Source organism: Planococcus citri, chromosome 1, assembly GCF_950023065.1.
Source record: "Planococcus citri chromosome 1, ihPlaCitr1.1, whole genome shotgun sequence".
Classification (NCBI taxonomy): domain Eukaryota; kingdom Metazoa; phylum Arthropoda; class Insecta; order Hemiptera; family Pseudococcidae; genus Planococcus; species Planococcus citri.
This window is the reverse complement of record NC_088677.1, coordinates 26708312-26723613: the sequence shown is the minus strand read 5'-3', so window position 1 is coordinate 26723613 and position 15302 is coordinate 26708312. Positions and strand designations below refer to the sequence as shown.

General features: G+C 31.9%; 1 protein-coding gene across 1 annotated transcript; it reads left to right on the top strand.

Moving 5' to 3' along the window:
- LOC135850134 (group 3 secretory phospholipase A2-like) lies at positions 1 to 15130 on the top strand. The gene is made up of 5 exons (XM_065370890.1): positions 1 to 234; positions 5143 to 5437; positions 13545 to 13765; positions 14094 to 14253; positions 14594 to 15130. The coding sequence occupies exons 2-5, from the start codon at positions 5163 to 5165 to the stop codon at positions 14754 to 14756; spliced, it is 819 nt and encodes a 272-aa protein (XP_065226962.1). The 5' UTR covers positions 1 to 234; positions 5143 to 5162; the 3' UTR covers positions 14757 to 15130.
- The last annotated feature ends 172 nt before the right edge of the window (positions 15131 to 15302 follow it).

Sequence of the window (15302 nt, the reverse complement as noted above, 5' to 3'; positions counted from 1 at the left end):
TACTAAAAGTTAGGTATTCTCAATGTGAGCGACGCGACGACGACGTTTCGACAACAAACACGTTCCGTTCGTGTGGCTTTAATGCGTTTGTTTTTGATTCGATTTGTTCGTTATTGTGTTGTGCGCGACGTTACCTATCCGTTGGAAAATTTCGCACAATTTTCTGAAAAAATGATCGATGTGTATTCGATAACGTGACTTGTTTTCCTATTCTACATATATGTACGGCGATAGGTACGTAAGGTGGAGAAAAAAATTACGTCAAATTTTATACCTACGTTTATTTTTGTGAAATTTTCATCCGTTTATTAATGAGAAATATATATACGAAGAGTGGTTCGGTATGGAGTGGAATAGATCAGTGGTGGATAAAATTTATGCTTCGTTTAAGGATCTTCTAAATTGCATTACGTTAGTAGTAGGTATACAGCGTCACTGTCACTCATCTCGATGCTCGAATACAAAAAATTAATTATTGTGAAAGAACTTTTCCTTTTTTGTAGAAGTGAAATCATGTTTAGAAGTAGATGAGTAGGTACGAGTAATGTGCATTGTCGTATCATCGTAAAAATTAATTGATTTCAATCGAATTTCATGGTTTGTCGATTCTCCCGCGATATGGTTGTTATAGATCGAAGACATGTGTGTATAAGAAGACAGTTTGTGTACCTTTTTCAACAGGCACAGAGGGGTTAAGTACATAAAAGTGGGGTTTCAAAAATTTCATGTAGGTAATATGCATAAGATTGAAAGGGATGCAGCAGTTATCTTTCTCATTTACCTACCTGTTATTATTTTTTTTTTTTTAGTCAGTTCAGCTAGGTACTGCTACGTAAGATTCTTTCAAAAATATAACTCAAAAGTTTCACTTCATGATGTTTGAGTAATGCTGCATCGAACATTGCACCATCAAGATTATGCATTGAACATTTATAAAATACTCATAATGGAATAATTATTAATCATTCGGGATCATGTTCAATCCTTTTTATTCATCTTGCGAATACTATTGCTTATTTTCATCATTTTTTGGTTGTTCTTTTTTTTGCCATTTTATCAAAATCACATTGACGATGAAATAGGAGATGTTTTCTTAAATTTTTGAAAAATTTGGGTCATATTTATCAAAGTTTTTATCAGGTTTCGATAATTTTTAGAATGATTTTAGTGGATTTTGGTATAATTTACGTATGAAAATTTTTGCAAAATTATAATTATGGTAACATTTTGTCAAATTTTTGTAATTTATAGTTTTTGTTGTTGTTTTAAAAAAAAAAATATTTCAGGCAGTTTTGCAAAGTTTTTCTGGAATTTCATAATTTTACACGAACTTGGCATTTGCATGAAATTCCCATGAAATTCCTGTAATAATTTCCCTGCAATCTTTTATAGGTATATAAAAAATAGGTACATACAAAATGTTATAATTTATAACAATTCATGGCTATTTATTCTAAAATTTATTTTTAAATTTACGTGATTTTTACAAGATTTTCTGCAGGTTACGAATCATTTTATCAAGTTTTTGCTAAATTAGGTATTTTTTTCCACTTACAAGAGCATGTACATGCTCTAAGGTTTTCCATGTCGTTTTAGATATGCAATTTTGTAAGCTGTAATCGTAAATAGTGCCACGTGCGTTGAACCGATTAAACAATAAGAGTAATAACAATATAAGTTTTAATAGGTAATTCAAATTTAAGCAATTTTAGCTAAATTTCGCTCAATTACCAAACGCTTTATCAATTTTTGGGTAATTTTTGCAAAGATTCATATTATTAATTATTTTGATTATATTGAATCAATTTTTTGTAATTTTCAGAATTTTTTTGATCTTTTATTTGTGCTTTTTTATGAATTTTTTTCAAGTTTTGTACGATGTTACATCAACTTTTTAGAAGTTTTCAATTATTGTCGTGATATATTATTTTCACCTGCACATTTTTCGAGCAATTTTTGCCCAATCTTACTGATTCTATAATATTGTTTTAGGCACCTACATTTCACAACTGGTGCATATCTATTTCAGTTGAATATTTTTTATGAAACTTACGTAGTTTTGATTATATTTTCACTCAATTTTGATAAAGATTGATTAATTTTCGATAATTTTCCATTTTTGACGAGGAAAATTTTTTTTTAAATTTCACTCGATTTTAATTTTTTAAAAATGTCAATTCAACAAGTTTTTAACAATTTTCCAAGAAATTTTTGCTAAATTTCACTCAATTTCGTGAACATTCTTTTTTTTCTTTTGGAGCTAGATAAGTTATATAATGTAATCTCAGTTGATTTTAGATTCTCAAACTCATTTTTATATTATCTGAAAAAACAAAACAAAACATACTGAATTGTGGACAAAAGTTTTAATTCAATGGGATCCGACTATTTTTTTAAAAAATTCACCAACCGAACAAATTCCAGTAGATCCAATTCAATTTTAATCTGTTTAATGTTTTAAATCGTACAATTTTTTTTCTTTTATAAAATCGAATTTGATTATAGTCGGTCGGGAGCCCACTTAAGGATAAATTGCAACCCCCGTGGCTCTACTTACAAAATGGCTGCCATTTTGATTGACAGGTCAAGCCGAAATTGCAGATTGTGCGTTCCAAAATAGGACTTGCACAAAATTTTTCATACTGTACAAAGGTAGATCGAAAGATGAAGCAAAAATTTATCACCTGTCAAAATTTCAAGTGCTAAAGTGCGTTTTTCGACTTTTGGTGAATTTTTGAAAAACAAATTTAGGCCAAAAAACGAGGGAAAAAATCAAAATTTCACCAAATGGACCAAGAAAGCTGCAATTTGGGATACACCCTATTTTTGACATCCCAGATCGATTGGAAACTGTTTCAAACCGTTTTGAGCAGTTCTGGAGCCTCCAGCAGATTTTTGAAACTCGAAATTCCCACAAAATTTCACCAAAATGCAGTTAGAAAGCTGAAATTTATTCTGCAAACTAATTTCAATACGCTACGAAGTCAACTGCAGGGGGATTTCAAGTCGTTTTGGAGCATCCAGTGACTTTTTGAAAATTCCTGGAGTCTCCATCAGATTTTTGAAACTTTAAATTTTCACAAAATTTCAGCAAATGGAGATGAAAAGCTAAAATTTACTCTACACTCCAATTTTAACACCCTTTGAAGACGACTTCAGATGGGTTCAAATCATTTTGGAGCCTCAAGCGACTTTTTGAAAATTACTGGAGCCTCCAGTAGATTTATGAGACTTGAAATTCCCGCAACATTTTACCAAATGGAGTTGGCAAGCTGAAATTTACTTCGCACACTAATTTCAATACGATATGAAGTCGACTACATGGTGGTTTCAAATGGTTTTGAAGCTTTCAGCTACTTCTTGGAAATTTCAATTTTTCAAAAAACACCATACGACCTCTCAAAAAGTCGCTGGAGGCTCCAAAACGACTTGAAATCCACCACCAGACGACTTCGTAGCGTATTAAAGTTAGTTTGCAGAATGAATTTTGACTTTCCATCTCCGTTTGATGAAATCTTTAGGAAATTTAAAGTTTCAAAAATCTACTGGAGGCTCCAGGAAGTTTCAAAAAATCGCTGGATGCTCCAAAACGACTTGAAATTCTCCTGCAGTTGGCTTCGTAGCGTATTGAAATTAGTTTGCAGAATAAATTTCGGATATCCAACTCCATTTTGGTGAAATTTTGTGGGAATTTCGAGTTTCAAAAATCTGCTGGAGACTCCAGAACTGCTCAAAACGGTTTGAAACAGTTTCCAATCGATTTGGCATGTCGGAAATATGGTGTATCTCAAATTTCAGCTTTCTTGGTCAATTTGGTAAAATTTGTATTTTTTCCCTCATTTTTGGCCTAAATTTGATTTTCAAAAATTCACCAAAAATCAAAAAACGCACTTTAGCACTTGAAATTTTGACAGGTGATAAATTTTTGCTTGATCTTTCGATCTACCTTTGTACAGTTTGAAAAATGTTGAGCAAGTTCTATGTTGGAACGCACAATCTGCGATTTCGGCTGGCCTGTCAATCAAAATGGCCGCCATTTTGTAAGTAGGGCCACTTTTTTTTGAGTACAAGGGCTAGAAATATCCCCGACTATTACATTCGATTGGATTTAGGTACTTACCTTAAATCGGATCTCATATAAAATCCGAAGTTTGATTTAACTAGATCTGATTGGATCCTAACATAATATAATCTTCACTTTTTCATTACGAAGTAATATATAATCAAGGGGTATAAGTAGCTGAAAAATGTAAAAATCTAATAATCAAAAAAATCGAAAAAATAGACTAAAAAAATGTACCTACCTAAATCTTGTTTTTTTTTTTTTTTTTTTTTTTCATTCAAAATTAAAAGTAAAGAATTTATTCAAAATTACGTTCTATTTGACTTCAATTAATTTGCAACGATCAAATTCCAACGCTGATCATCGGTTTTTGGATTCTTCGTCAGTTTCATTTGATTTCACTGTGTATAAGCTGGTTGGTTTTCATTATTTCACTTCTCAATGAAGGAAGGAGGCAGGCAGGATGCATAAAATCTATTTGATAGGTACTCTATTAAAAAATACATACCTACCTATACGAGGAATAATATGATGTTTTGAATGAAACCCGCACATTACAAAGCATGATGTTTCTGTTTAAAGTACCTACATAGGTACAGCAAAACTACTTTTATGTAAAAAAAAAAAAAAAAAAAAACGAGTAACGAACGAGAAGGTATTTTATTTTCTACTGGTTTCACTTTTTTTTAAAATACGTATGTGCTTAACCTACTATACCCTACATAGCTCAATAAATTCAAAAAGAAAGCCAAGTTCTCGAAACGTCACACCACGCAGCTTTTATTTTTTCAGTTTACTTTTCTAAAAGGTACATTTATTTCAAAATTTAAGCCATGCCATAAATCATCATTCTATTATATTATATAATTACATACCCTATAATTTACACCCAACTTTCAAACACCAGATGGGCTTTTTGTAATGAAATTTTTTCGAAGTTATTTTCCTATTACCTCTACGATGTTTTTCTTAATGAACTGTTTATCACACGGTTTGACGTATTTGAAAAGTAGAAACCGCGTTACAGCGTTACAAGTCGAACAACACGTTTTAAGCTTACACTATGGTTTGATACATAGATAAAAAAATCCGCAAGAATATGACACGTTCGAAGATCTACTGGAATACGCTATGCTGTTTGCTATCTGTACATCTGATTTCGGCGCAAGGAAGACAGCTCGATGATCTTGATGATGAAAATGTTGGAGTTGGAATTGGAAACGCCAGACAGGAGAAAGAACTATACAAAGGATTCAGCGGATTTCATTTATTCAGCAATGCCACCCAAAGGGTTTATCATCACGATCTCACCATAGCTGTTGTGGAAATTACGAGAAACAATACGTTAATGAATTGCGAACTAATCGAAGTCTTGTAAGTACGAACAATTTACTGTACCTATAGTTGTATTTGAAAAAAATAACTTCGATATTTTTTTTGGCTATCACCAAACTTATACAATATAGGTAACTTATCGCATAAACACTTCTAGCCTTGGCATTGTAAAAAAAAACCTTGCTAGAGTAAGAATAAATCCTTCCTGTAGGTAATCAGTAATGTTTTGGGCAGCACGGGGCAGCATGACTATTGACTATACCTATTCACTTGCAGTTAAGCTACTGAAAATGTTTCAATCGTCTAATAAAAAAAAAAACGTTTACGGATATTATCGGTTCAGGAATTAAGTATCCATTGTTTTATTTTTTACCACATTTAGCGCGATTAAAAAAAATGATATTTGTTTTTTTGAATTCCAAAAAATCCATTCTTACGGTAGCATAATGAGAAAAAAAATAGTTTCGGGTGTTTTATTTTTTGAAGAATTTTTCTATTGTACTTACATTATTTAATCAAAGAACGAGAGTTGAATCGGCGATAATCCGGCCTTCGTGATGACAATAAGAATTATTTTAAAAATGTTTGTTTTCGCATACAAATGACTGTTTATTTAGTCGTGAAAATAATGTTTTGGCTGCGGATATGGCGTGCGTGTCTTATGACGAACAATTATACCTAGGTACCTACCTGCATGCATCAGAATTAAACGACAAGTCATAAGACACCGCAGCAGGTACACGAGTGCTTAATTAAAATGTGTATGTAGCTGGGTAATTTGTGCGACTGTTTCTAATTCTAACCACTTTGCACGTCAATTTTGTAGGTAGTTACCTAGTTTGAGAAATGCAAAAAAAAAAATGTTTTTCTTAATTAGTGCGTACTTGAGCAGGCATTATGCATACACACAAAAACGTGCGAATTTGATGAAAATTTAAATGCGTAGGTATCAGTTACCTACCTATAGCGACGAACGAATTTATTACCTAACGAAACTATTTCTCGCTTTTTGGTCGGATGATTATTTTTAATCGTAAGAAGAAGAAATCATGATCTTTTCTAAGCTGCTAGACACGTTTGTAATACTTGGCGGATACGAACTATTAAAATAATTTGCCAATTTCGAAGCTTTTGTAATCTGATCACCATTTACCAAAATTAATCCTCTAGTCGAGTATATTATACTGATTCCGTTATTCGTTTTATTTATTTTGATTTCATTATAATATATTTTCGATTTTTTTTTTTTTTTTTTACTTACTGTAATTTGATACGATTGGGCTTATTTTTTTTATAAAATACTTACGCAGCTATTCTGCTAGGTATTCCTTTAAATTGTAACGAACAGTGAAGTTAGATAAATGTACCTATTATCCTTGAATGGTAAATTTGAAAAAAAAATAAAAATAAAAAAAATGGCCTACAAGTAACGTAAATTGAATTGTACGATGAATATCTACCTATGTATGTACTTAACCTATACGTGATATTTTGATGAAAAAATAATAATTAAAGATGATACCTGTCCATATATAAATGAGTAGATTTGATTCTTTGCTTCTTGTTGATACTTTTCAGTGATATTGGTATATTTATACGTTAATTTACCCACGTTTTGAATACGTAGTGATTAGGTATAAAATAATAATACCAATTAGATTTCATTGATTTCAAGAAGATTAGGCAATAACTGGGATAAATGATGCACTAATAACCTTATACTTGCCTAGACCTACTATACACAGCATACGGTAGATAGATATGCTAAAAAATTATTCAAATTACTTGAATATCTGTTTATTCTGCGTACCTATCTCATATGAATTGATAAATAATGGGTATGTACTACTTAATGCATTAAGCAAGTTTTCTTTCAAAATCATCACCGCGAAGTTTGATTAAAATGCAACACAATCTCAATGTCAGAAATGGCTCTTTGGTAGACACTAAAATTTCTCATTTTTTAGTTTCCATTTACATATGTACAGGTACACTTACCTACTTTATAAAAATGTCAAGTCGATTCATCTTTTATTGAAATGATTTATGGTGGGTAGCTTTTTGTTTTTTTTGATCCAATGTTTATATTTTTTGAAAATCCAAAACTAGGTACATCTTTCGTGAAAATTTAAAAATGTGATTAAATTGATGGTATTTAGAAAGTTGAAAATTGGTTTATTCCTTGTTTTTAACCCCATGAATTGATTGGTGGGGGTTTAAAGACGTTATGTGATGAGGGCTTCAAAGTACTATTTTTTGGTATTTCATATTTTGAAATTTGCTGTTGAAGGGGTGAGATGAAATTAAGCTTTCATGACTTCAAAATTTACAATCTTTGTAGGTCTTCATAGTATGTAGAAGAGCTATACCTGCTGCGACGATTGCCCCGAAATAACTGAAAGCTAGGACTGGTCTCAAAAGTTAGTATACATGCCCCTATTTTAAAAGCACTTGGTCTGCCAATCCGCAGACTACTGCTTTAAAGCTCAGCGAAAGCTCAAAAGTTCACAATTTTTCTGAACTTTTGGCCCGGGAGAAAACTGATGGCTCAAATTGGTGCCAAATTATAGCATTTTCCGCGCTGAATCCGAATATTATTTAGGTCTGCTGACCCTAAAGTGCTGCCAAAGCCCCGCCAGACTGGTTTAAAGGGGGGTCAAATTTTATCTTTTTGGGCTAAATCCGCATAAAAAGCTATAAAATCGGTATAAAAATGATTTTCAAGCAGTTCAATGAAATGCTCTAGGGCTGAGATGATTTTTAGGCGCCATAATTTTTCAATTTTGAGGGTGAGGCATGAGGGGAGTATTGATGAATTCACCAAAAATATGACCTTGTGATACATCAAAATATATGTTTTTTGGGCCGTAGAATTCAATTATGGTAATATTTTTCACATTGGAGGGTAATGAGGGGGAGGGGCTGATACCTATACGTATAGTAAAATATGCATGCGTACAATTTGAGCTTATTAGATTAAAGATTACATTCAATAAGTATTCCAGTTGCCGCGATTTTGTAAACCTAGATTCAACTGAGAATAATTTTTATTCCAATTTTATAACTTTTTACAAGGAATTAGCCCAAAAACACAAAAACATGAAATTTGCCAAATTTACTCCCCCTTTGAACCAGTCTGGCGGGGCTTTGGCAGCACTTTAGGGTCGGCAGACCTACATATTCGGATTCAGCGCAAAAAATGCTATAATTGTGTACCAATTTGAGTCATCAGTTTTCTCGACTGAAAGTTCAGAATAATTGTGAACTTTTGAGCTTTCACTGAATTTTGAAGCAGCAGCTGCGGGTCGGGAGACCGAGTGATGTGGAAAGTATTGCCATAATCGAATCCTGCGACCTAAAAAACAAACATTTTGATGTATCACAAGGCCATATTTGGTGAATTTCTCGACACCCCTCTTATGCCCCACCCCCCAAAAAATGAAAATTTTGAAAAAATTTTGCGCCTAAAAATCATCTTACCCTTAGAGCATTTCGTTAGGTCTTGGACTATTATGATCTAACAAAGGAACCTTGATTTGGAGGTGCCCAACTCCAATTTTAAAATGAGATCGCAGCTTTTGGAAAGAGCATGGTCTGAAACCCTCAAAGCCAAATTTCAGCTACCTACTCAAATAGATAAGTATTTCGATTTTTGGCGAATTTTTAAAAATTTGAAACTGATAATAGTTTTTGACGATTTGTACTCTTTTTTTTTTACCAGAAAACGTGGAAGTTAATTTTGGTAACTAAATTGGAAATTGTGTCTAAAATGTGGATAAACGCATCGATAAACAGATTGAAAATGAGGCACAACTCGATTTTTGGTATCCAAATTAATTTTCACAAATTTTAGAGAATGGCTCGAAATGCTGAAATTCGGATTCGTGCATAGAATTAGTTTTTTTTTAATTCGACGATTCGTGCAAATATCAAAAATTTTAATTTCAATTTTTCAACGTGCAGAAATTTGTTGATATTTTTGAATTAAAAAAAAAGTAGGTAGGTATGCTGTTTCAAAAAAGTAAATATACTTATTCGAAGGTCCACCTGGTAATCGCGCCAATTGTGGATAAACCCTTCAATCAGGTCGAGATGAAGCACAACTCGACTTTTAACTGCTCAAATTAATTTCCACGTCCACTAGAGACATTTTAAAATCATGGAAAAATCGAAATCACGATAGAGACTTCAGTATGACTTGGAAAATAGGGTGAAATTCGGTTCCCTTGGGAGGGGGGAGAGGGTTGATATTGGTTTCAGGACTAATTTATATCAAGTTTACTCAATAAATTCATACTCGTTGAAAAAAAAGGCATAAATTGCCGAAAATTATCAATTAAAAATTTTTGAATTCGTCAAAAATCGAAAAATCAACGTCTTTTTGGAAAATACTTAGATTAATTTTTTGATTGTGTTTTTTTGAGAACTGAAAAAATCCACAAAAACAACTCGAAACTGTCACCTTCAATTTGGACTTAAATTTCAACTCTTTAGTCTTTATTCGGCACCTTTTGAACGTGGATTTTTTTCCATTAAAAATCGCCGAGAAATTTTTTGGATTTGAACCAGCAGAAACAGATTTTTAAAATCTGCTCCCAAAACAATCAAAACTATTAAATGCAAATGCTGCGAACTCAATTTTAACTCCTTTTAGGTATAACAATTTTCTCATACTTACCTAACTAAAAAATACCAAATTCTGTTGGAGACATTGGAACTGTTCGAAACTACCACCAATCGATTCGGGAGGTCAAAAATAGGGTACAAATCATATTTCAGCTTTCTATCTCAATTTTGTCTGATTTTGGACTTTTTTTTTTATGGTAACTGACTAGACCAAACTTGAATGTTCAAAAATTCGTCAAAAATCGAATTCGAAAAACCACTTCAAAATCCCAAATTCGGCCTGGTTGTCATGTTTGGATATGTTTTGGATTTTTCTCTCTGTTATTCAAAAAATGTTCATCGTTGGAAAATATTTTTTTCTTGTTGCTTCATGGTCAAGATTATTCCTGAAATGAAATGATTTAAAATAAAGTATCTCACGATATATTTCACAAGACACAGCCAAGAAAATTGTCAGCAGTCAGCAGCTTGACCAAAATCATTAATAATTCTCAATTTGGTCATTTGCCCTAAAACGATGGTAAAATGTTATTGTTGTGTTGAGTGCCAATCTGAGACACAGGCAGTGCTAAAAAATATTGAAAATTCTAAAGTCTTTGTAATCACTTGAAAAACAATTCAAAAATGTTGAGAAAAAATTATTGTTTTTTTTTCAATTTGTTGAAATTATTTTTTCTTGAGTAAATAAGTATTAAGTAGGTGATTATCATTGGTATATGTTATTAAAATTAAATTCCTCCAATCTTTCAAAGTAGGTACCTACTATGGATAAACTTTGCCGGTGAAATTCTATTTTGAAAAAATTAGCCCAAAGAAATTTTTTTTGATTAAAAAATAAATTAAAAATAGAAAAAGGTACTCATGTAATATGTATCTAGTAATACGTATTTCACAAGTCGAATAATGAGTAAAACATAAGTACCTACGAGTACTTTATACGTATTTACGTTCCTATAGTGTCTTCTTAACACGATCAGCGATTAAGCAGTGCTATAAAAAATACTCCGCAAGTAGGTAACTTGTGGGAACATAAACGATATGATGACTCGATGGATGGCAAAATTTTCACATTATTATTAGAACACGAGTTCCAGTGACTAGATTGACCATGACATACTGAATAATACAGATAATCTTTGCCAGTGCAACTAAGCAGACGCCACCATTGAAAATGTGCATAAATAGGTATTCAAGTCACAAGTTGAATACCTATAAGTTTACCAGTTACCTACCTCCTTAGTTCAAAAAAATACATCCTCTGTCACATGTCCATTGTATTTGAATGGAAAGAAAATTATACTGTAAAATGTCTTCTTGAAGCATTGAATCCGAAAACAATGAATAATTTGTTAAATTGAAAAATACCAAATTGATTTTAAGGGCTGGTTTTGGTTGAATAAAAGCTAGTTTCAATTTTTTTTTATTTATCAAAAACCATGAGGTTGGTGATGTTGCAAAACAATAAAACCCGAATCATTATTGGGGACATTGCATGAGTCATTTTTATTTCACCAGGTAGAAGAACTGAACAACACATAGGTATCTATTACATATAAGTATCAGGTATCAGATTAAACACGCATAAAATTTTTTTATCAACAAAATCTAACGGAAATTCCTTGGAATTCATCATAGGCATATTATCTATGACGAATGGAAATAAAAATTTGTACCCGAACCGAACCTATCTATCTACTAGAATACTAACCTTCCACCGCATGCACCTATATTTATGTATAACCTCTGCTGACTCGTCTGTTTTAAAGTGTTATTTCGAGATTTTCATGCACCATATTTCAGAGAGATGAAACAATCATGGGCGTTCATCAAGTTTCATTTTACCTCTATTTTTGTATGTACTTGAAGTCAGGTAACTCCAATTATTCTAGATGATCTCTCGAATACAGCGATAAAGTTTTTCCTCAAGAACTCACAGCTTCATAAGTATTCTTTAATTTCGACCCCATAATATTTCACCTTAATTAGGTACCTATGCTAATAATAATAGCTCAACATTAGATGCTTTTACTTATACCGTTTCATTTTTCGACTCGAGGAAACACATCGCAAGAATTTCTAATACAAAATAATTTGTTTAAGGAAAACAATCTCCTTGAATTTTTCGCCTAATTTTACTACATAAGTATCACTGTTGTTTTATTCAATTTTTATGTATAGGCATGAATTCGTTTCATGACCATTAGCGTACCTATTATTAGCGTTTTACATCCGGTTGAAATGAAGAAGTTGCGAAAACAATGCATAATGCTTAGTGCGCGAAATAATCTTATCGAATGGGTAACTATTTTCCATGGAAGAGGGGATTAACTCGATGTAGGTATCCGGTAGTAACAAGGATTTCAAAAACTTACAATCGTACTTGAAGCTGAAAACAAAATTCGAAATCAAATGACTTCTGTATATGGGTTTTAATCGTAAAATTGATGCTTCTTTTTATAACATTTTTTTTTTACTAAATTTTTCACGATCATGGAATCAAGACCCATGATCCATAGATAACCATAGGAGTTCTTCAACTTTTGTGAATTCCGGTAGTCATATTACCAATTGCGTATGTTGCATGAAAATAATTATGTGTTGTGACGCATAGGTACCTTTTCAGGTTTTTGTTTTTAAAAATAAAAAAAAAAAACTGTATTTTGTATACCTACACCGCTATGGGAATTTACGTCTAATTAATCACTTAGTTCATGCTACCGGAACAATTACTTGTGTGAGTATATAGGTCTCACTATATTGGGGACCCTCGAACAGAAAAAAAAAAAAAAAATGAAAACAAAAATTTTATGATGAAAAATGAACAAATATTCCTACTCTGAATATTACAATCAAACCTAAACATAAATCATTTCTTTATCAAATAATACTTGCATATTAGGTACCTACTAAATTATTTCAATAGGAACATATTAATTGCATCTATCACTTAAATGTGGTTCTATTATACCTACAATTATGTTTATCTAATACATTTTTATGTATGTAGGTACTTACTTAATGAGTCATTAAATTTAATGTCGTTTACACTTACACTAATACTTCCAGTCCTACTTCAGATAAATAAACTAATAAACAAAAGTAAAAAATATTAAAAGAAAAATAACCAATGCCAGTGAAAAAATTTACGATTGAGCAATAATTGTTTCACGTCATTCGAAAATGTGCTTTGATATTACACGAGGGAGAAAAAGCATCAGAATATAAAACTTGAAATAATTCAAAGATTGTTACAAAAATGTTATTACAAAATTCTCGAATACGTGCGTTTAACTTGATTGTAATCATCACACGAAACGTAAATTTTCCAGTAAACTTGAATATATCGCGAAGGTAAACCAGTGTTAACGTTGAGTCGAAGTCGACACTTAACATCAACTTGACTGAAATTTTCTTTAAATTATTTTTAAAATAATGCACCGAAGCAGTGTACCTACCTAATGCTTTATTAATTAAAATGATATATTACTAAGTTTTTTTTTGTTTTTTTTTTTTTCAACAGCAATGATGAACAGCAACACGAAGCTTTGCGTAATTTAACCATACAGATCAGTAAACCAATTAGAGTGACGTTTAATGAAATTATGGAGTTAATGTCGCGATGCGGCAGATTAGATCAAAATTTAATTAATAGAAGAATAGCAGCAACTTTACATAAACCACCGGTGGATCAACCAGAATCTGAGACAACTCAGTCGAGTATTTTGAGCGGAATTGTTCCAGGTATGATCAGAACATCAACTAAAAAGTATAAATTAAATAGGCTACCTCTCGGAGTGAAATAATCACCAATTTTAAAAATTACTCGATACAAGAAAAGAAAATAGCTCCCCATTCATTTTTTTCCAACGAATTATATCTAAAAAATTATCCACTTATTGGTCTTCAAATCACGGATAAGTTCACGTACATATTAACACCTCGAAATCCAACCTTGACCCAGACAATTACCGTCGCCGGCGTCGCTGACTACTGGAGCACAACGCCAAACAATAAATAGGTAGTTATAGTATATAGTTTCATTGAACTAGAAATGATTTTGTTTTCACAGGTACAAAATGGTGCGGAACTGGAGACATTGCTAAAACGTATTTCGATTTAGGATCAGAAGTGACCATGGATAAATGTTGTCGCGCTCATGATTTATGTCCTGTTAAAGTCAGAGGATACAGCGCGAGATACAATTTAACCAATGAATCCTTGTACACGAAGTGAGTTATACAATTATTATTTAAATCAGTTTATTCAGTTTAACGGTTCGTATATGTATAGTTCGTGCTCGGTGTTTTCGTGATTTACGAATTCATTGTGTAACGAAGCACCTATCTAGTCCTAACCTACGACGACGACAAAAGTAAATTGTTTTTGAAATGGTCTTAAATCCTTGAAATCAATTGGATAAACAAATTAAAGAGCCCATTGAATTTTTCCCCCCGTGTTCAAAATCGCCATATCAAATCTCTGTTTGTATAATTTCACCCAGTGTATAACTCGACTTATATGTAGAGAGTCGTATTAAGTATTTTTTTTTTTTTTTTTTTTTTTTTACAGATCTCATTGCTCCTGCGACGACGAGTTGTTAAAATGTCTTCGATCAAGCAATAAACCAGCTGCTAATTTCATGGCGAATATTTATTTTAATATTTTACGAATACCGTGTATTGTTGATGAAAAGGAGGGTAAAAAACGATTCCGATCAGCGAAACGTTTTTAAAAAAGGCTGTTTTTATTGTTAAGAAGAACAATCGACCATTTCCGAGTTGTAAGCTCATACGTACTGCGATTTTTTGATTATTTTTAGACTTCGGCTGTATTATCTCTGCATAATAACGATAGGTATTGCAAACCCACATCAAGTGCCCAAGAATATTGTAAACGTGTTGTTACCCTTCTTCGTGCTTTACCTATTCAGCCATTACCATTCATTAAGCATTTTTATTTTTTTCAACTATAGTTGATTCATGATTTTTCATATTGTTCGATGTTCCGTTAATTTTATCATTAGGTATTTGAAATATTCAAAGATTATAATTTATTTAATGAAGATTGACGTGTAATGAATAAATTTTATACTTGAGTTTGTATTAATTCTGTATGATCATTTTAATTGAACAGAACCATGTGGTTTCATTGCAAATTGTGCAACAATCATTTCAACTTTAGTAGTAGTAGGTATTTTGGAAAGTTTTTGGTTTGGATTGGACCGGTTACTAAAATAAAGTGACGCTCAGAAATCTTTTCTACGTTGACTATCAAAGAT

Bases quoted from the DNA above. Each gene is read 5' to 3' on its own strand.
- LOC135850134 (XM_065370890.1), top strand. From the start codon at position 5,163: ATGACACGTTCGAAGATCTACTGGAATACGCTATGCTGTTTGCTATCT. The intron at 5,438-13,544 runs GTAAGTACGAAC...TTTTTTCAACAG, and splicing joins TGCGAACTAATCGAAGTCTT to CAATGATGAACAGCAACACG. The intron at 14,254-14,593 runs GTGAGTTATACA...TTTTTTTTACAG, and splicing joins AATGAATCCTTGTACACGAA to ATCTCATTGCTCCTGCGACG.